At 38.6% G+C, this 22,662-nt stretch overlaps 1 protein-coding gene and 1 long non-coding RNA gene across 2 annotated transcripts; both read right to left on the bottom strand.

Annotated features, from left to right (window-relative positions):
* Positions 1-1,467: 1,467 nt before the first annotated feature.
* On the bottom strand, positions 1,468-15,310 carry apobb.1 (apolipoprotein Bb, tandem duplicate 1). The gene is made up of 27 exons (XM_026341083.1): positions 15,204-15,310; positions 14,973-15,118; positions 14,725-14,872; positions 14,437-14,589; positions 14,154-14,278; positions 13,967-14,052; positions 13,431-13,875; positions 13,213-13,327; positions 12,851-12,997; positions 12,545-12,756; positions 12,232-12,427; positions 11,965-12,144; positions 11,645-11,848; positions 11,377-11,544; positions 11,083-11,288; positions 10,702-10,884; positions 10,482-10,612; positions 10,153-10,363; positions 9,881-10,053; positions 9,521-9,681; positions 9,327-9,436; positions 8,848-9,221; positions 2,927-8,740; positions 2,736-2,847; positions 2,621-2,644; positions 2,308-2,494; positions 1,468-1,620 (listed from the first exon to the last, which is right to left on the bottom strand). The coding sequence occupies exons 1-27, from the start codon at positions 15,258-15,260 to the stop codon at positions 1,600-1,602; spliced, it is 10,089 nt and encodes a 3,362-aa protein (XP_026196868.1). The 5' UTR covers positions 15,261-15,310; the 3' UTR covers positions 1,468-1,599.
* A 104-nt stretch (positions 15,311-15,414) lies between these two features.
* Positions 15,415-16,794, bottom strand: LOC113149178. Its single transcript, XR_003297561.1, has 3 exons — positions 16,703-16,794; positions 15,665-15,869; positions 15,415-15,441 (listed from the first exon to the last, which is right to left on the bottom strand). It is a non-coding gene; the product is annotated as an uncharacterized LOC113149178 (long non-coding RNA).
* Between the last annotated feature and the right edge of the window lie 5,868 nt (positions 16,795-22,662).

The raw sequence follows: 22,662 nt of genomic DNA, 5'->3' as shown, positions 1-22,662 counted from the left end.
TAGCATTGTCATTTTACTTGCATCTGAGGAAACCTATGTAGGATTGTCATGCTGAAATATTTAACTTCCAACTGTTCAAGCCTTTATACACTGAAATTCATGTCATATAAATCTGTAATTTTGCTCTCTCAACATCCCAATCTTTCTGATCAGTTGTGAAGATTGGTTTGGGAGGCTGAGTATCATCCATTATATAATCCATACTGTTAAAATGCTTATTCAGAACTGTGGCCATGTGTCCCTAGTCATTGATAAGAAGTGAACTGAACCTGAACAGGTTGTTATCAAGCCTCTTGTCAAAGGAGCATTGGACTACAGCCTCTGTCTGCTGTGTAGGCATAATGTTGTGTACATTAAATATGGGTTTTATGTTCTTAGTACTGGTGATCTTATTTAGATAAAATACAGTGTTATCACTTAAGGCCTTATCAAAGGTAAAGTTAAATCAGATAACTCACAAAATATGACACAAATCTTTACATTTCTTAGAAAAACAAAACATAATTTTTATCAAAAGTATTAGTTTAACTCGCCTCTGTAGAAAAATATCTTATACTAGGCTATTGTCAGCATTGTTACCAGTTTGTATTCCTTAGATAGACTGGGACATACAATTCAGAGCTGATGAATATTTTAATATTTAAAATATTGTTATAATATTTATTCAATCTAAAGATAAGTGTATTCAAGAGCAGATTAAAGAGCAACAAATAACGTTTATATTGTGAAATAAATCATCAAACAATTATTGGTCATGACTAAAGTTAAAGCTGTCAATATCTGATCTAAGAAGGTTAATCATGTCCAACTGCATTACTTTTTGATGTTGGTCAAGAGATGGTGTGGCTTCTAGTTTCACTAATCTCAGTAAACACCACTAGATGGCAATAAAACCAACAATGAGTACAAAAACCAAAAATGTGATCAGGTTCATGGTTCAATTGACCTGTGAACTTATCTTCTTATGTGACGCATAGCATACTGTACTGTACAAATCAGCTGCACATTTGTTTTTCACAGCAGCTTCTCAAAGCATTTATACATTTGTATGGTGCTCTTGTTTAAACAGCTATTGAAATATCAGAGTGCTGACAATACTCAATAGCATGTTATAGTAAGCAGTTTTAGCCATGTATGGCTTGATCTTTGTGATAAATATAAATATTTCATTTTTATTCTTGATCCCCAGATGGTGAATGCTAGTGACTTTAGAGATCCCCTGCAGTTTCTGCAGATTCCAGCAAATTGTCATTTTTACTTTTCTACCAGCATTTCTAATAATTAGTTACTGCTATTGATTTGGGAGATCTTTTGCTATTCAAATGTACAAATAACCTTTTGAAAGGTTGATAAATAGGTTTTGTGAGAATCATGCAGGAGTGGTGTAATGCTAAACAATGTCAACTAGATTTTATTATAAATGTAAGAAATGATGACCATACACGTCATGAAGAAGGAAAACACACATTTACAGAATGTATTATTGTGTTTTATTAATGGTTTTCCGTCTTTGAGGAAAGGTGGTTTTTAATGAAAAGTTACATATTTAATGTTTCAATAATACAAGGTGTTTCTGTTAATTAATTATCATAAATATGGTTAAAGAGCGAATTGTCCATACTTCTTCCAAGCATGTGTTTTAAACAGATGGTGGTGTTTCACAGACTTTCTTACTGTTGGAAGGGATATGCAAGGTTAATCTCAAGCTTTCCTTCACTAACTTTGATGTAAGCTCCAGCCTCCTCTGAAACTTGCCTCAGCTCACCAACAACATATTCAGCAATTACTGTGTACAATTGCTGTAGATAAAGTAAAATGTCAATTATTTGGTCATATGCATTGTTAAACTGCTCCTTATTTTGCTCAGCAATCTGGTAAATAATATTGTTTATCGTTGTGACAACCTGATCATAGAAGACATTTATGTAGATGACTACTTCATCTAAATAGTCAGACTTAACAGAGTCAACAAACTGAGATGTTTCGTAAACAGCCATCTCGATTTTAGCAGCAATGTGTTCAGTTAGGTCTGCTAGGAACTCATTAGAGATTACAAATGTAGTGAAGATGGAATAGAGTCTAAACATTAGCTCAGAAAACATTACTTTGGATGCTTCCATGTCATAGACAATATCCAGGTGCATCTTATCAGCATCCTTAGAAGATGATCTCATGACCAAAATGTCAACATCAACTTCATCGGCAGACTGTTGAATAAAAGAATATAAAATATAATTTGAGCTTTATCTTTTAGATTTATTGTTTAATTTGTAAAACATGTAAAAAGGTAATGGTAATGACACTCACCGGATGACGACCATAGACCCTTGCATTAATCTGAGATGGATCTCCGGCATTGAACTGGAGGCCAAGTAAGCCAGTGTACAAGGTAGATACTGAAGTGCTGAGGCCATTACTGCCAGCATCATAATGAAGGTTTCCATAAGTGACAGTAGGACTGGTGATTTCTACATTCAGAGTGTGGCGAGATACACTGTAAGAAAAAGTAAACAAAAATATTTCAGATTAAAGAAGCAAGATTAACTGTTGACTTCATTTGATTTACACACATTAAATAAACGTCAATGTGGCAATGTAGAAAAACAGTAGTTATATTTACCTATCGTGAGTCTGGCGCTCCATTCTAAAATGTAAAGAAAAGTTACCAGTTAAGTACTTCCCACCTTCATGATAAGAACAGTTGAAATATTTGTAAAGTGAACACAGAGTGCTACCTCAGGGCCTGGGTAATGACGTGATCAACTTCCATGGTAAGGTCATTGCCAGTCATGGTAAACTTGCTAATCATGCTCAGGGCGTCATTTTCAATGTTTGCAGTAGAAGAAGCTATACAAAGACATTTGCATAAATGTATTTTCAACATCTCTTGCACTTTTAAATTAACAAACAATTTTTTTTAACTCACCCTGCATATCATATTCAAGGAGCACAATGTCAGAGGAGCCAGAGGACTTAAGGTTCATTTTGAAGACTGGGAGATGACCCTCTAGGTCAGCTTCCAGATTTATGGTGTACAGTGGACTAGAAAACTTAGCATTGGTAGATATCTTCTGCTTGGGGACTGTCACTTCAGCAACAGTTTTCTCCTGGATAATTAGGTCACCCAGGTTGCTTGGTTGAAAGATATCAATCTCAACATTAGCAGTCAAGGAAGAGGTTGGTGCAAGATCAATGGTTGCCTGGGCAGTGTGCTTCCCCTTGGTGTTGAAATTTGGCAGTTTTGCCTCATTGTTTCCAGTATACTTCAGCACTGCATACACATGACTCAGGGATGCCTCAATGTCAAGATTCTCATTCACATATATGGCAATGACTTTGGTAGTGCCGTGGTTAAGCTTGAGATCGGCAGCAACCTTGGAGGTAGAGCGAAGGCCTTCATGATTAAGGTACACATTAACCTCATTATCCAGGAATTCCCAAACTAGAGAGTTTGTAAGTACTGTGCCATCCAACTTTGCTTTGGTTGTTGATTCCATAGAAATATACTTAAAGGTTCCATCTAGCTTCAGATTGTGGGCTGCCTCAGCTGTTCCAACAGTGTTGATCACAGGGATGTTGAAATCACCCTTCATTGTCAAGGAGGAGATAGCATTTGGTTTGGTTTGGGTGTTTGCAACTAGAGATTGTTTTGTTTCTAGGTTGAGTATAGGCAGGTCAATCTTTGCAACAGTAACCACAGAAACTGCAGTTTCAAACGTCTCAGGACTTATACTGATGGTGCTGTTATGACTGCATTCAATGTGTCTGTTTTCAAGAGACAGGGAACTGGCCAACTTGAGTCCTCTCTTGGCGGTCAGACTGGTGGTGCCATGAAGTTTCGCCTTTAAACCCTCAAACACAGAGACTGTGGTAGCTCCCAGACGGAACACAAGATTATCCTCAGCATAGAGCCCAGCATTGGCATTCAGATTGATAATGGCAGACTTGAAAGACAGCTCTGTGATCACGTTACCTACATGGGGAATCTGGATCAGGCCCATCACATAAGCAAGTGGAGCAGCCTGGCTTTTCTGGTAGACAATCTTGGCATCTGCATTAACAGTTTGCTCAGTGGAAGTGAAAATGCTCTGCAATCCAATGTGCTCATACAAGTTCAGATCACTGATAGCTGGAGTATGAAAGTCGATAGAAGGCAGGTCAATCTCAGGAATGCTGAATGGGACTGTCAAGAAGTGAAGATTACCAGCACTTTCCATGGCAACAAAGATTCCAGCCTCGTTTTCATTATTATTAAGAGTGAAGTTGTAGAATATTTTGTAGTCATTAAGGCGAGCAAGAGCTACTGTGGCCACCTGTTGGCTCTCAGGTCTTAAGATGACTGAGTAGTCATTCTGCAGATCTATCTTAGCAATCACAGATTTAAAAATGCTAACCATGACATTTCCTTTGTTTTGGAATTCATACACAAACTCAACAGGACGGGCTACAAAGTTGATTGAATTGGATAGGACTCCACTGACTTCACCATGCAGTTCTGTGTCATGGTTTCCTTTCAGCTCAACCTTCATATCATAAAGGTTGCCGTGCCCAGATACTACAAGCAGACTGTTCTTAATTGCTGGGGCCTCTGCCTCATTGCGGACATTAAACTTGAAGTAGTTAAAGGTGCCAGATTCAGCAGTAATTTGCTGCTTCACCTTTAAGATGTTTGAGTCTGTGTCGCCAGAGAAAGTTAGTTTGACGGTACTTGGAGTGAGAGACAATTGCAAATTGCTCTTGTGGTTGCCTTTATCGCCATTAATTGTGCTTTCCCCTGAATTATCAACTGTTAGAGTAAAGGTGAGACCATGTTGGTGAGCAATTGATTTCTGGGTTACAGTGGCCTCACATCTCACATCAATGCATGGAAGGTCCACTTTATGATTATATATTGTATTGAGAGAAGCAGACATCCCTTCTTCCACAGCAACAACGGCTGTGTTCACAATGCTAGCAGTATAAGGTTTAGTTGTAACCTTAACTGTAGTCTTGGCCTGAGCCTGAGCTGATTGCCCATAGAAAGTAACAGATGCCTGATGGTCAAGTCCAAGAGCAAGATGATTGAACTTCATAGTCTCAGTTAAGACAACACGGCTCATTTTAGGGATTGCAATACGGGTAGTGGAGTCAAGTTTGTAATTAAGAATTTCAAAATGTGGCGATGTGGCCTGGGAACTAAGGAATCCAGTGAACTGAGGTGCCATTTCATTCTCCGTGGAGTTCTTGAATTCAGCAGACATCTTGAGTGTGTAGATGGGAGTGAGGAATTTGATCTCACCAGAGAGTTTACCAAAACATGGAAGGACAATGATCTCAGTTGGAATGGTTGGCAGCTTAATCTCAGGAACCTGAAGAGAATTGAAAAGCCTTTCTACAGGGACGTTTGGGATGGTAGGGAATGAAATCTCTGGAATAGTGATTTCTGGAAAGGTTATCTCAGGTATGGAAGGGAGGTAGTTCATCTTCAGGTCTCCTAAGAAAGCATCCACATCAAACCCTTTAATGTCAATGTTTACAATGAAGTCAATTAGTTTAATGATTATCTGCTTGATGTCATCAAAAGAAACAGTTGTAGGTTCCACAAGGAAGGTGCCCATGATGGTGAATTCGGGGATTTCCAGCTGCATTGGGATTTTAAGATCACCCATTTGGATCACTGTGGAAGGCACTATGAGGTCAGTGAGAGGAATGGTGAAGGATGGCACAATGAACTCAGCTTTCTTCAGTTCCTTACTGAAACCATTTATGATCTGCTGTATCTCCTTGGTGATTTTTTGTTTAGGTGTTACCTCCTCAATCCTTTCAACTATATCAATAAATGTATCTGTGATGGTTGTTATGAAATTTATGTAGCACCTGTTTAGCACCTCCAAATAGATGATAATACCATCTCTAACATTCACATTTGCAATTTTCTGTTTTAAAAGTTTAGCAAATTCCTTAATGTTTCCAATCACACCCTTATCAATGATATCCTGGACGATTTCAATTATTTCTGCTATTTTGATTTCTCTCAGGTGTTCCATAAAACCTCTAACAGAGGATAAGACAAAGTTGACAAAATCTTTTGTTGCCACGAGCTTCTGGGGGATTTCAGAGGTCATGATCAGCTTATTTAGTCTAGCTGTGCACACAGCAATAACTTCATTGGTACTATCCACAAAGTAATTATAATTCAACATATTCAGTTGTTGCACCATAATTTCAATGAACAGATTGATTTGTTGAATTATATCCTTGACCTCAATTGATTTAAAGTACTTGATAGCACTTTCAAAGTCTTTCATGTTTAGTATGTTTGCATTATACACTGAAGTGAGTACAGCGCTGATGGTTTCTCCAATTCTGAATTGTTTGTTGAGCTCCACAGACTTGTCCAAAGCAGCTTGAATAATTCTGTCAACCTCAAATTTTACAATCAGCTCTTTTATCTTGGCATGGAATATATTGATTTTACCTAAGATGTCAAGATCTTCAGCCACTTCTATGACATAAGCTACTGGATCTTTAAGAAAATCTTCAGAAATCAGATTCGGTAGTTCTTCAATGCAAGGTGAAATCATCTTATCTATGATGTCTATCACATATTCAATGTTTCTGATTATGACAATAGAGATGTCATATTTTTTATCTAAGGCTTGCAGGTGTTGCTGTATCTCCTGTACGACAGCGTTGGCCGACATAACTTCATTTATTCTAGTAAGCACGTGTCCCGTGAAAAACAGGGCACCAAAAAGTAGACTTTCAACAGACCTCTCTAGGTTTTTCTGAAAGGCTTTTAAATCCTCTATAGAGATCGATTCTTGCATAAAATCATTGAAATGCTGCTTCAACCGATTTATCATGCCTTCTATATTCAGTTCAGATATTAACTCACTTACATCCCGAGGAAGAGCTTCAAGTAAATCCCCTAACTCATCATAGTCGATGAATAGCAGTACCTCTGCAACACTGCCTTTAATGTTTTCCAATATGGCAGGTAGATTTTCAATTAGGGGGAACTGGATTACATTTGTGTTCTTGTCATACTTGAGGAAACCAGAGATTGTGAATTCCTGGTTCTCTGGGGAGTCTGTGTTGAGGATGTTTGTGAGGATGGTGCTAGAAATCTCAATTCCAGTCCTCTCTGCAGTGTTGTAAATACTCATGCCATGATTAAAGGCATGCTCATTCATTTTAGATGTTATTCTAAAACTGGTCTTCTGCTCTTGGAGTGAAAGAACAGTGTCCATCTTGTTGTCAAAAGTGGTCTCAAGTGAAAACTCATTATCTAGAGTATGCGTTACTGATGCTCTGCATTCATGCACACTAGCAAAAGCCAGAGGGTGTGCTTTCAGAAGAAACTTGCCATAGAGCTGGCCACTGTGTTTTCCATACAGGGTGATTTCTCCATCAGCATTGAAAATGGCATCAAAGTTGACATTAAAAGGAACAATACTGCAACGGATGGAGTGGTCAAAGCGCATTGACTGTGAGTTGAAACGGGCAACACTGGTGAACATTGCAGCAAGACCAGCAACTTCAAGGTCAGTATTTTGGTTCATCTTCATTCCAAAGACATTTCCAGTGGTGCTGAATTTCGCAGTAGCAGTCATATCAACATAACTTAGCTGATAGGTGTGCTTGATCTCGTCATTGCCAGAGGTGGCTTTCAGGCTTCCAGTTAGATCGATGTTGGAAAGCTCTGCCCTCAGCTTAGCCTCATTAATGAAATTGGTGGCCAGAAGTTTCAAGTTGTTATCAACATCTGCAGAAGCAGAGTAGGGTTTCAGGCCAATGGTGATATCATGAGTGTAAGAGGCATACTCACTTGCGGCAGCTTCAGATTTAGAGTTGAAGTCAAGGCTAGAGAGTGTAATGGTCAGGATGTTGGCATTGTTAACCTTGACGTTAGCCAGTGCTGCCCTGTTTGTGATGGATAATGTAGCTTTTGAAAAATCAACTCCAACATTGAAGGAATTTTCCAGAGACAGGGGGCTCTGCAGAGTGGTTTTTCCGCTTGCGGTCAACCCATCCTTGTTGATTTTTACAGCAGCTTTGTGAGTAGCTTTATTCTCAGAAAACGTCACAATGGCGTTGCTGTTTATTTCCGACCCATTAGAATCAAGAGAGGCAGTCAGCAGATAGTTGGCCTGGTTTTCAGAGTGCTCTGCATTTGTCTCTATTCTCATGATGACTTCACTGGCACCAGCAGAGGCTTCAGCCTGGTTGCGGATCTTCATACCAAGAGCACGGGCATTTCCATCCCATTTCAGTGACAGCTTGCGGTCTTTGAAGGAAAGCTCAGCAACATGTGTCAAGATGTCTTCAAAGGCATTGGTGTTTGACATAACTGAGAACTCACCATTGGCAAGGGCTGCAGCAATTGTATTCTGAGCCCTAATAATTGTGGAGTCAAACTGAATAGTAGAATCAAACTTTGCCTCTGGTCTGAATGGGAAGATGGCAAATGATTGGTTTGAAATGGTCTTGCCATACATGGGTCCAGCTTTGAACATTCCCTCAAAGTTGTTATCAGCAGAGATTTCATTACCATCGATTCCAGTCATTCCAGTGTGCTCTAGTGCAAAACTGACCCCAAATGGACTCATAGCTTCAATCTTGCTGCTCGATTTTAAATAGATTTTGTCTGTGATGATTGTCTCCTCAGCAATACTGAAACTGGCTTCAATGAATTTATGGGCTAAAGAGCTTTTCAAATGGGCCTTAATTGAATCAGCAATGGCCAAAACTCCCAAGCCTAAATAAACACAAAACAAGAAAGAATTAACATGTTATTTTAACTGTGATATAAGGACAACAATGTAAGAAATTCTACATTTATTATTAATATTTTCTCTGAAATACCTTCAAACTTTATTGAGAGGATGTCAAGTGGGGAGGTCCCTTTAAAATCGAATGTAGCTGAGTATCTTGGCTTTTTAAAAGTATCCTTTCCCACAGCCATTGAGGCCTCCATGTTATACAGATTGCTCTTCATCAGAGTTGACGCCTCAACTTTGCCAAAAAGAGGAATAGACAGACTAAGACTCTCAGGAATAACAAACTCTGGGAGGGGAATCTCCATAGAGACTATCTCCAGTCCCAACTGAGGCAAATACATGGTAGGTGTTGTCAAAACTGGTGGGAAGTTAAACTCCTCTGTTGATTTTCCTCCAAGAGGGAGAGGGATAGCAATAGTGAAGTGCTCATTGTTAAAGTGGTAAGCAGCCTTAGCCTCACTGTTTAAAAAAACAAATTAAAAGCATTGTTTGCATGAATCTTTTGGGAAAAAACTTACTATTAATTACTTAATTAATTCATATTAACTATGTTCCCACACTTACGTAGTCAGGAACAGTGTCTCTGGCAGAGAAATCTCAGGCATGTCAGGTACTCTAAGGTTCTGAATGTAAGGGATATCTGCGCCATATTTTTCCATATAGTTGTTTGCTGCCTAAAAAAAGGACAAACAATGTTTTATGCAAGCTTCACATTTTACCAAAGACACCTGAATACTTACTTACGCAAACACTCATACCTCCACAAACTTCTTGAAGATGTGACGCACTTTCACGTCAGTCTGCCCCACCTTTGTATCCAGAAATGTATTGCCATACTTCTCAAACACATTAGCGCCTGGCAAGATGCTGGTCTTAGTGTTCACATCAGACTTGAACCCAACTGCAATCTTTTTGCCATCTACAACAGCAGAGATTTATCAAGTGAATCTTTTGTTGGTTTTGGAGCCCATATTTTTGATTCAAAATTCAAACCAGGATTTTTGCAGTGCAAGTTGTTGCTGTGATTAGGACCAAAGCTCATGCATCATAGTATGGGCTATTTTCTTCTGGGCTAATTGTATAATATTCTACAAAAAGGTTAAGGAATGAATACATACCATATGTCATTGCGATTTTCTGCTCAGTTTTGGCGTTCATAAACTTGATTTCACTCTTAAGCTCCATTGCAAGTTCTCCATCACTTTTCATGTTAGCTGTGACAGTGGCATCAGCGTTTATTGAGGGGACAAGAAGTTGTCCTTGCAGCATACCTTCCTTCATGGCCTTGAGACTGAAAGATGCACCAGTCAATCAGCGTCATAATAATAATAATCTCCATGATATGGCCACATTATTGTTATTTCATGAGGATTTATGGTTAATGTCTTACTTGGCACGGCCAACCAGGGAGAGCTGTGGGATGTTCTTGTTTATAAAGTCAAGTGAAATTGAATGAGTTCCTTTTCCTCTGGTGTTTCCATCAACAACACTCAGCCTGAGTCCAGCCTCCACATCGAAGTCAGGGATCTGGATGTCAGCTGTGATTACATTCTTCCTTCTGTTGTATTTAAAGATCGCTCTGGCTTCAGTGGGTTCTGCACCTGTTGTTGGCCACACAATAGATTAATAAGTTTACACTAGTACTTTACAAAGTTTTCCCAAATTGAGCAACTAAAGAGGAGAGAGAAAGAAAACAGAGAGATTTTACTATATTGTTACCTTCAGCCCTCAGAATGAACTTCACAGAGTCAACTCTCTGTCGACCCTCCTCTCCCTCCCTGAGGAGTTCATAGCCAACAGTGGCTGTGTACTCTGTAACTTCACCAGTAGGGTGTAGCTCCACAGCAAATCTATAAAGATTAATTAACGAGTCAGCTTTTTCTAATTAAATTATTTAATTTCAAAGACAGTGGCTGGAGGTTCGGACAGTCTTTCTTACTTGCTGTCTCCAGTGAAGGGGAAGTAGGGGGAGGTCTCCTGAGAGAAGGCGTCAGTGTACTGCAGAGCGGTGCAGTAGTTCATTCCAGCGAAGACCGACGTGCACTTACTAACATCTATCCTGTCCATCACTGATGGGGGAATGGTCTTTAACTCTGTTCCAGTCACAGCCACCAGAGTATTTCTAAATTTGAAATGTAGCAAAGTTTAAATCTATCTGTTTTTCTTTCATTTAGGTGTTAGAAAGTTGCTTACACATAGAATAAAGCTTCGTACTTAAGCTACACACAAACACTGTGTTGCTTTCTGCTTTAATGCAGTTATCTGGATCAAACTAGAATTTGAAGAAAATTAAATAAAACAAGTCCTATTTGGGTCTTACGTTATTTTGATGAGCTTTGTAGGACTCGTGGGAGCAGGGATGGTTAGTTTGACTTGGTCACGTGTTACAGCGATCTTAGCATTGAGTCCACTCTCATGAAAAATGTTGGTGTGCATCTCTAATCCGGAGTTAACATATTCAGGGATGTGGGAGCCAAAGTGAGTTTCAAATTCGACGGCAGCTGAAGGCATGAAGGTAACTTCATTCTGTGTGGAAATACAGGAGAACCATTAGTTGATACTGAGTTGATGCTGTGAAAATATTTTGATGGCATTTAAACACATGAATAATTACCATGTCACGGGCAATCTTAAGACCACCCTTGATGCCAGGGGTGAAAGTACCCGACAGTGCAATTCTTAGTGGCACACCAGTGAGAGTAGGAAGGAAGAATTCATTGTCCATAAAGATGTAATGAGCAAAGATTGTGTTGTCACCTTTAGTCATCAGTGCTGCCATCAGCTGCATCAAATAAAAAAACACACAGTACATTTACATGTGGAACAAAATTGTTCAATTATGACCAATGGTTTTCAAAGTATAGCTAATGACTTTTCCTTACATCAGTTGGGAACATCTGGAACATGCTCTCAAACATCATGGCTGCAGAGTAGGCCATCCCCTCCATTTCGCTGGTTCTCAGATATCCCAACTCATTTCCCAAAAGTCTAAGGTAAACCATTGCCTCGGGAGACTGTGAATTCTCCAGTTCTTTCATCAATTTGTTGATGTTGTCTCCAATCTCCCTGGCCAGGTTCTTGGATGTCTAAACACAATGGCAGCAAACTATTACAATATTTCTATTTCTCAGGTGACCAAACTGAATAATCACAATTAGAGTGGCTTTCGTCCTTTTATGGTTTACAAACTGGCACTGATTACCTGTCTTTTCATTCTGTTCTTCTTCAGAGCAGGCAGCATGTTCTGCAGGATCTCGTTTACGCTAAGTGGCACGTTGTCAGAGACAAAGTACATTGTCTTTAGGGCAGTGTCAGGAAAGAATCCATTCTCTCCAAACAGTGCATCTACCGTTGGCTCAAACCCTTTGCTTTCTATACCAATCTATAAAGGTGAGACATTTTTTCAGTTCCAACTTTACTTGACTTTACTTGAAAATTGACTCAAAGAACAAGTTGAATTAAATGTTACCTCCATCATGTCGATGTCATAGCCAAATGCTTTTAGAGTCATTTCCAGCATGACCTCCTTGGGCAAGTAACTAGTGCCCTCAAAGATCATGTTGCCTTCCACAGATCCTGTTTTGTAGTTGTGAGAGAACTTAGTGCCGTCCATGAGAGGCCCGATCTCATTACCCTGCAGGGCATCACGGATTTTCTGTCTCAGTCTGTGGTAAAGAAAAATATAATTGTTACAGTTTCAATTGATTGTGGATCAAATCTGAAGACAGTAAGGTAAATTTCAAAACGTATGAATATAGATTATATAAATATAAATCACATACTCTTGGGTTTCTGGGTCAGTTGAAGACAGAATATTGGTAATGTGGGAAATAACAAAGCTCTTGACTTGTACGTCCTGCTCACTGGATATAGCTTCAGTCAGCCGAACCAGTTCACTTGGCTGTGGGTCCTTCATAAGTACTAGATATGCAGCAATACGTTTCTGCACGGGGCTAGCGCCGTCCAAAAGCACCTGCATGAGAACCTCTCTATCCTTTGACCAAAAGACATCAATAAAATCAGCATACGGTAGAAAGAATAATTGCCAGTAACAATTTGACAGTGACGGTGAAAGTAGATTAACTTGCATTGTCGGGGACAGGAGTCAGTCTGTACACTTGGATGGCAGCCTGCTGTACAGCAAGAGAAGCTGAAGGCTGGTTCACACACTTAATCACAGCAGCTCTCAGCGCAGGACTGGCAGGTACCACAGCTGGAGCCATGTTTCCAATAACCTACGGTCAAAACAAAAGCAATTATTCTATAGATTTTGGCAGTATCTAAATTCAGACATTAGGGAGGTTACCAAGAGAAGTCAGATTTTGATGTTTTTACTTGTTCTATTCCTTAAATATTTGAATGTATGTTCCCCATACATTCATTTGTTATATTTGAAGTCTGACTTTATTGGTCTCTGTTAGCATTTTGTGTTGTTCGGTGAGATGCCTACTCTCAGTGTCAAGAAAGTGTCGTCGTCATCACCAGAACAGTCGCCCAACCTTTTGGCCATAAATTCAGCCACAGAGTGAATCTCAGGGATCAGTTTTCCTTCAGCATTGTAAAACCTGTGGAAGAAAAAATATTGAAATATAAACGTAAAACTTGTTTTTCTAAACGTAGACTAAAGATTATTGAGCTATTCTTTCTAGAAAGGTTGGCTTCACTCACCTCTTGACAACATTGCTCAGGGCGTACATTACAGACTTGCTGGGCTTATATTTGGCCATCTCGAGCATGTCACTGATCAGGAGAGCAGAGGGATTGGATAGGAGTCCCATAGCAAAAACAGTAGCGTCGATCTTAAATGAAGAGCTGTCGAAGGTCCTGAGGATCTGCATGATGGCACTGCTGCACTCAGGGGTTCCACATTGGGCTAGAACCTGGTAGGTCAGGACATGGGACACGGCAAGAGCCTCAGGAATGGCGGGACTCAGGGTCGCAGTCTTCATTCCACGGACGATGGTAACAAGTTCGTGGAAGAGGTTGGCCCTCCTCTCGCCCTCAGATTCAGGCAGAGTAGCCAGTTCTCTCAGGAGTTTCAGAACTGCATCTTTATCCTGGATGACACTCTTATCCTCAACAGCCTCCATGTGAAGCCCCTTAACAATGTCACCTTAACACATAAGCAAACACAGACATGATGAGTTAATGTTGCTTTTATCTTACCTTTAATCAAAACATTAGGAATTAAATAAAGGTCTTACTGTGCTCAAAGACTCTGTCGTTGTGAGGAAAAACCTGAACCAGAGTCAGTTCTTGCTTTCCCACATTTGTCACTCCATATTCTCCTCTGTGGGAAGAAAACACAACATTAGAAATATTTGTTAAAGAAATAAACTAATACACGTAAATAACAGAGCATTTTAGGGTCTCGTATACAGCTCGACTTACTTGTGAGAAAAGGGAATGAGAATGTGGTTCTCAGTGCAGGAGCCAGACGTCATGTGTTTCTTCTCATTGTCAAACTTGTAGTTGCAGGTTTGGGAGCTTCTGACCAGCTGAGCTAGAGGGTAACGCTGGAAATGGGCAAATGATGATGTTACTGTTGTAGAGTTTTTTAAATTCGATATTATAAAACAAAAATAAAATTCTTTAAAAAGCTGTCCTGGAACACAGTAGTTTCAATCAATTCTTTTATGCTGTTACACCATACCGTGTTTGTTGTATGTCTTACCATGCCAGCGATTAGTGCCAGGGGGCTCGTGTAATCTCCTATTGGTACAAATCTGTCACATCTGGACAAATCCCTATTTAGGGTGATGTCAGTTGCAATGTCCTCTCTTGCATTGACTTGGTAATGAGTCTTGCACTTGCCGTGGATAGTGGGCTAAAGTGAAGATTAAAAAGATAATTAGAGAAAAACATACAGTTTGTTTGTGACTCACTACAGAATGCCTTTTTAAACCTTTATTCTATATCACTGCTTCGTCACTTTGATACTGGTACTAAAAGGTTTGCTTGCCATGTTCTTGTTCTTGTCTTCTTCCAGCAGAGGTACAGCCAGGGCAGAGATAATACCCCTTTTGATGTTCAGGATAGTTGTTGTCTCACCGTCCTCAGGGTAGAGTTTTACATCATACACACCCTCAATGACAAACTTTAGAGGATATCTAAAAGAAAATAGTCAGGAAAGAAAGTTATTAATGCAAAACCAACAGAAATATCACATTGGTAATATGTGACATCAAAGATATACATAGAGTAACATACTTCTCCATTTCAGCAGCAAAAGCCTCAGAACTGGGTGCAGGTCTGAACACAGGGTTTCCCCCTGCGTCCGTGTCAACCACCTCAGTCAGGCTGCAGCCGGTGGTGCGGATGATGAAACTGCAAGTCTGTGGCACTTCAAGTTCAACCTGTGAGAGACGGTGAATGTTTTGTTTATATCACTTTGAGAAAAACCCAGAGATGGAGAATGATTGGGAAACGAGTTTCTCCTACAATGCAAGACGCCTTGGGTCCGTTCTTAAGTGGCGAGGCTCCATTTATGGCATTCATAGATTCAGCTTCATATTGGTATTGATACTTGTGAAGGGCCTTGTACCTTTTGGCCACTGGAAGAGAAATCAACTGTTAAGAACGCCTGATAGTCATTTATAGCATTTACTCCCATAAAGTTATTCTAATTCAATTTTTGACTGGCAAAACTTACACAGGCAGGTTGGTTGATCTTGGGCAACTGTTTACAAAAAAAAAAAAAAGGATACGAGATAGACAGATAATATTTTCTGTAGTTGCATTTTGAAACAGTACGAAATAAACAAACTAAATACAACTTAGAATATGCCCTGCAACAACTTCCTGAACAACTTCAAAGAAAATACTGGGGAGATTTTAAAAAACCTAACTGTTACATTGTGTGCAGTGTTTAAAGAAACATTAGTAGTATTAGTATTACTCACACGCCAAGGCTGATATGCTGAGGAGCAGCAAAAGGCAGAGCTTGGAGTCCCCCATGATGGGTTCATTCAAGCTCTCTCTCCCTTGGGGTTGGTGAGCGCTGATTTCTCAGCGTCAGCTCAGGGGTTTTATACCCTCAGCTTGACTGCGTTTGAGGACTGGGAGGCACAGTCAGTGCTTTGAATGCTCAAAGTCCAGCTCACCCACCTGAGTGGAGGTACAACGGCAAAAAAAAGTAAGGCTTAAAAAAGTATTAGTAGTTATGCTAAATCTTTCATATATCCCCTTTTAACTGCCTTATAGCTGCATTTTATGGTAATTTACACCATTGCCAGTTTGGATAAGATATATTACACTGATTAAATCATATTAAATGTTAGCCACATCAAATTCTATGAGTGTTACAATAATTAAATATTATAAATAATTAGATTTATAGATATTTTAAGGGAAGCTGTGTGATAAAAATTACTGCACACAATAGTTTTTCCTGTTTTCAGTCATATTGAGGCAAATTTCTTTGTGTTGTTTATTTATTAATAAAGGAAGTAACTCTTGTAGTTTGTAAGTAAAGTAAGTAAAATGATTATATTTCCTGTTATTTGCGTTTTTTTACTGTGACTTCAGTCAATGATAGACACACATTAGTGAACAGGGAGTGATCAAGGCGTGCTCCAAACACAAAGTCCCTCTACATATGAAAAAGACATATATATAGATATATATATAGATATAAATATAAAGATATATATATATACCAAGGTTTTATATATATATATATATATATATATATATATAACCTTGGTGATATTGACCAAAAAACAAATACAGTGTCATTAGTATAACACGAATAATATTAATTAACTTAAATGTACCCGATGTGTAAATGTGAGTTATCCAGGCAGTTACAGTTGTAGTGAGTTTTACTCTAATTAAAGCGCATTTACTTTATGCTGTAGACATTATAACTATATAAATATATAAATATTTTAATCTTTGCAGTTAAAAGAATGATAATTATAAGACCTACAACACAGTACCTTGAATTAGAGCTTGAAGGTTGATGCTCTTCTTCCACTGCCACAGGCCAAAATGACCACAGTTAAAACATTCGCCCCGCTTTCACTTGGATTAGATGATGAACTTTGACTTAGATTCAAAGGTTCCTGAACAGTTTGATTTGTTGTTTAAATTGGAGCGCTGGTCCAGTTTGAGGCAGGTACACCGCATGCAATAAATGAACTAACAGTGATCAAGATTTTGATTTCATTTGATTTATTTAAAAGTTCTTTTCATTAGCACACAAAGTCTGAGAGAAGATCACTTTTAAAATAAAGAAAATGTTCCTTTTTCCTTTTATTCACCGATAACTTAGCTATATCTGAATGTTGTGTAACGGACTTTTGCAACATATCCCCATCAGCACCTTTCTGGAAGTTTTTCAGATACTGACAGTGTTTGCACTGACTGACATGTACACAGTTAGAGTCCAAAGGGAGATTCGCCTCTGAATTCTTTGTGTTTCATTTGCACGTTCGACTTTTAAACTGCATTTAAAAAACAACTGTTTTTGCCGAATTTAGCCTTGTAATCTTATAAATGGTGATACAGGCTTTCTGCACAGAGAAAGAGGCCTCTTTAATACCAGTCTGTGGTTTAACCCACCAATTGTCTTTGAAGTTAAGCAGCATTCAAATTTTACTGCGGTGTCTGCATGCATCAGTGTTTCAGGGGAAATTAAACAACAATTTTAGATGCATAACAAGTAATAGTTGATATGTTTGACTTACTTTACAGGTTTGCAATATTACTAATGCAAATCAGCTGATCATAATTTAATGATATTAATATTGATAATAATATTATTGCACAAATCCTACCAGCCAGTTACCAGCTGTTGAAGTAAAAAGGGTAAAGAAGGTGAAGAAATATGGCAGACTGCTGTCAACTGATGATCAAACCAGTTTTGTTCTTGTTATTTTCAGTCAAAATAAATAAAAGAATGGCACAAACTGTTGCTAACCTGATGAAAGTGATTCTAAACTTTGTGACCCATGCAGGAGAGAGACATGTGCCCCCATCAGGGCAACTGCAGAATCAATCGTTCAGTGCAAAGGTCAGTTGCTGAAATCACTGGGACCACTGATGGTGCTTTATAGATATTGTTCAACTTAATTATTTATTTCTCACTGTTGGAAATATAGTCTTGGACGTGTATGTAACTTGATAATAAAACTGAATGTTAACGTAATAAATTGAAAGAGATGAAAAACATCAGCTTACATAACATAATACATTTTATTTTGCTTTATATTTCCATGCATTTTCATAACTCCTTATTCTCATTATATATATCATTATAAATCCATCCATAATATCTAAAATATTTTCTTCAAAAATCCACATCGTTGTGTGCCTATGCATCTCATCAGTATGACATCTATCCACGTGCTTAACTTGCGGTCCTGGATTGATACTTAGAAAGTGTAGACTGAATCTTTTTTCCCAAAAAACTGCAGCACCACCAAGTGCATTATAGTGTTTGTAATGGTTTATTGACCTATTAGCAAATGTGGTTGAGCAAACATTGGCTGAAAGTCCAGACACAATGAAGTCATGCACTTGGTATCGCTGCCATAAACCACCATGTTCGCTCAAAGTCATATTATTATTCGGCTTTATCAGGAACTGACAGATAGCACTTTTGACCAAACCTAATAAATACTTCACTGATATAGCCATTTTGTGAAAACAGGTTGAAGTTTCTCATGTACAGTGCAGAAAATGCATGGAGACATGTAAACAATATAGAATCTCACGTGCAAGAATCCCACTTAATTTCATTAATATATGTTTTGGGTCAATATACAGGATGGTCACCAAACTGGAAATATACAGGAATATGCTGTTATTTTAGATTGTGCTGGTTTTTTACTTTGTTGGATACAGACTAACTGAAGCACTCCTGGACAGTGGTAATAACATTGACTGTCGTCCAAGTCATCAAAACATCAGTGGATTCTTTCTCAGCCATATTGTGACAGAAACATTGCACTGTGACACTTTCCGGCCTTGTGAAGTTTACAAAGTTATGTTGCACTGTCAGGCAAAGGTCACTGTATAATGACATGTTGCTGTTGAAAGGATCTGCATGATGTTGTCATCTTCTCATGGATATGTTGAATTGGTATCGTTACCTACTGAATTATGCTTTACATCTAAGCATTTTTTTTCACAATCAAGTCAGACCTAAAGTGATGGACCAACAGACAGACAACCTGCTGCCGTAGCACTTTTATACATCTTCACCACAGGGTTGCCTCTTTAAAAATTTAACACCTCATGTTGACTCCAATTAAAATGGGTTTAGTGCTTTCGAGGTCTAGGTTTAAACTAATCCTATAGATAAATCTACAATATCACCTGTAGTCATTTTGATTATTACTTAACTTTGGATCAGCTAGATAAGATGCTGCTTAAAACAATACATTTACTATACATATAATCAGTAGCAGTAAGTTCAGACTTTTATAAGGTGCAAGGGTGACAACAGAGCTTGAGATAACAAGTTGGGAACCAGGGCAGCACTCGCGCTGACCTTAGGACTTGGGCCAGCAACTGGGAAGCATAAAAGAACCATTAGCACAGGAATATTTAAATATATTTTTAGTATTTTAATATTTAGTTTTGATTGATGTCTACTGCAGTCTAAGAAACTAAAGTAAAAAATAGCTGCATCTAATACAAATGTTGGTCAAGAGGAGTCAAAACAAACATAATCACCTCAAGTATAGAATGTGGTAATCATCCCTGCACTGTATATATAACAAAGTCAATGCTATTTTCTCAGTAACAACTAAAATCAAATCTGTAAAATGTAAGCATTTGACGTAAATAACTACAAGCATTTCTTTATTATTACGTTCTTGTTGTGTATTGTGCTAGGTTGTATCACAACACACTGTCTGTGTATTTAAGACATACAGAGTCATGAGTCATGTACAAACAGTGGCTCTACATCTAGAATCTTCTAGGAACGTGTTTCCCTGCGATGCCACTATGAGCACAGCACCGTCGAAAGTGAAGTCGTGCAAGGCTGCAGGTTTTATAGCACACGTGCAAAGATTATCAGCATGTGCACATGATTCTTCTGTTCTTCTGTCTGCAGCATGATCATGTCCTTTCAGTTATAGCATGTCCAATAAACCTACATGTGGAGACATTTAAAATGAATCATTTGGAGAAATTGCTTTTAGGGTCATAAACACAGAAGATTATCATGACGCTGATTCACATAGTGTAGCTTAGCGGTCATCTCCAGTATCCACTTAATCTAATAGAAACCCCACAAAATATAATTAATAGAAAACCAAAACAATGTTGGAGTCCTGTGTGAAGTCAGGATGAACAACACGTGTGGACCCATCCACACTGTTGACAAACACGGGTTTATTCCAGAACCTTTTTTATCTTATGAGGTTATTCAACCTTGAGAAAAAACATGTATTTCACAACAGGAAGCTGAAGTATTTATGCAGGTATATGTTTTGATTGTAATTATGTCATGTTGTGTGTGTAAGTGCTGCTCTGTTTTAAATTCTATACAAGCACCCAGGACTCCAGGACTCTGTGGAAAATAGTTTGGATACTTGGAATAAACTAAACTAATAAATTGTGGGTCACACATTTACAAGCATTTAAATTACAAAGTTTTATACTTCAGTTAAGTTTAACCTTTATTTTGACGCTATATGTTCCCTAAATATTGACAGACGACTATAGAGGAGAGCATCGTCCCTCACACTGTTAAATGTAAAGACAGACAGATCAATATTTCAGGACTGTGTGCACTGCTCGCAGCTGCAGGAGCTGGTTGTACCTAGTGATGCAGCAGGTTATATGAATGTGTGTCATGGCAGAAGGACAGTGGGTTAACTAGTCTTTATGAAGAAAATTACTTGTGCAGCATGCATAGACTTGAACTTCAGTGCAGTATAAAGTACTGCTGGGTGAATCGTAGGTGCTGTGTAGCCAGGCATGCTGAAAATAGTACATGAAGTAAGAATAGTTTCTGAAACTTGTAATGCTTCTTTAAGAAACTCACAAATGTTTTTACATTCAATAAACTTGTGTGTTAAATACTTTATGCCTGTAATTGTGAAAAATGGGTAAATGAATAATATTCAGTGAAGATATTTAGACAAAATCAATAAATGGGTGGAGATTTGTTATCACAAACAAAAGGTTACAAAAGTTGACAGGTTCTGACTTTTTCTTTTTTGTCAGTTTTTGTATTTGTATTTTGTCTCCTTGCAAATAAACAGCATTAACAAAAGCAAAAAAGCTGTACTCAAGGTATGAGTCCTGTGTTTGTGTGTGTGTGTGTGGCTGTATACATGATAATGCACTGATGTCTGCATGAACACAGCTGCATGAAGTAAGAACAAATTACACAATATGGCACCACTACATCCAAACACAGAATTCTCCTTAGTCATTGGCTGGAGAGGGACTGTGACCATAAACACCCCTAGTACAAATAAACAGGCCTGTCTGATATCACACAGCCCATCCATCAGCTGGGTTCAAGCTTTGGGAAAACTCTCTGAAGGGCTGTTAGTGGCATCTAGTGGATCAGCATGTTTCTGCAGAAGCACACGAAAGCGCTCCATCAGACAGTTTTCCGCTATAACTACACTGTGTCTTTTATTTGTAATGTCTCGTTGTAGTACCCTTGAACAAGACTTGTAAACAAACTCACAGCTACGTATCTGAAGTAACATGTGTCTACTATCCATTATTACTGCACTTTGATCTAGGAAAGACCAAATGTAGAATCCAACAGGGCCTCTGCTGGAAATCCTATAAATATTATGAGAAAAACTTAGTTTGGTCATCTTACAAGCACATCTCGCTGACTTTATCAGCATATGGAATTTGCTCATTGTGTCATGGTGATGGTTTTGCATCATCATGTAATGTCTTTAAGTTTACATTTGTGGAGGAAGTGAATGTTTACTCTAATATTTTCAGTGAGTGAGTGAGTGTGAGTGTAAGTCCCATCATCGAGGTCCATATACTTTACCAGCTTTTTCCAGAGATTGTAACTGCATCTCAAGATCTTTATCTGTGGAGGCGCTTTAGAAAAAGCTACTCGATGTTCGGACGTTAATTACATGCCATTTTAAATTGGTATCTAGTCCTTTAAACATATATCTAATGCTCATATTTTTCTTTTGTAAGTGAGTGTTGACAGTGTTTTTCATCAGCTACGCTCCGGCACCGTCAGGCTTGTGGCAGTATTAAGTTGCAAACTGGCATCAGAAACAAAAGCAACCTCAGACTATTTTATCACTGCCTCGAACCCCCTCCTCGTCTGTATTGTACTCACTCTTAGGCAGAGAAAAACACTCCATGTGTGTATAGAAATAGGTGTCAGGCTTCAGGAGGACACACACACACACACACACACACATATATACGCACACAGTTAATAATTTATCCCCTCGCTGAAATGCTGACACACCACCCTGGCTGCAGCTTCACTTAATCCTACACTGGAGAAGTTTCATCTGCTGGAGTATGACTCTTTAGAGACACTAACAGAACTCATAACTGGGGGACAGATAATAAATAGGGTTATTACTTCAGTATGTATAACCAGTTGTGCAGCTTGTATGTGTACTTGTAACATTTCTCTGTGTGTGTGTTTGGTCCCCTTATGCATCTTTACAGGCTCCATCTTATTAATACAAGTGTCCCAATGAAGCTTATTTCCTACAGGATGTCAAACTGTGACTTATTCTAGTAGAGCTTTGTCAGTTGTTTCTTAAAATAAATCTCTCTATGTGCATATTTGATAGAGTTGCGAAATATCTCTTCTGCTTTTAACAGGATTTTTCCTGCCGTTTGTTTTAGATATTGTGCTAATAATAGTCACCAGTGATAATTTTCCACAGGACGCTGCTTCGACTGTTTCTACGATGGAAGCAGCGGGTGT

Source organism: Anabas testudineus, chromosome 24 (assembly GCF_900324465.2).
Source record: "Anabas testudineus chromosome 24, fAnaTes1.2, whole genome shotgun sequence".
Classification (NCBI taxonomy): domain Eukaryota; kingdom Metazoa; phylum Chordata; class Actinopteri; order Anabantiformes; family Anabantidae; genus Anabas; species Anabas testudineus.
This window is presented reverse-complemented; position numbering and strand designations above follow the sequence as displayed.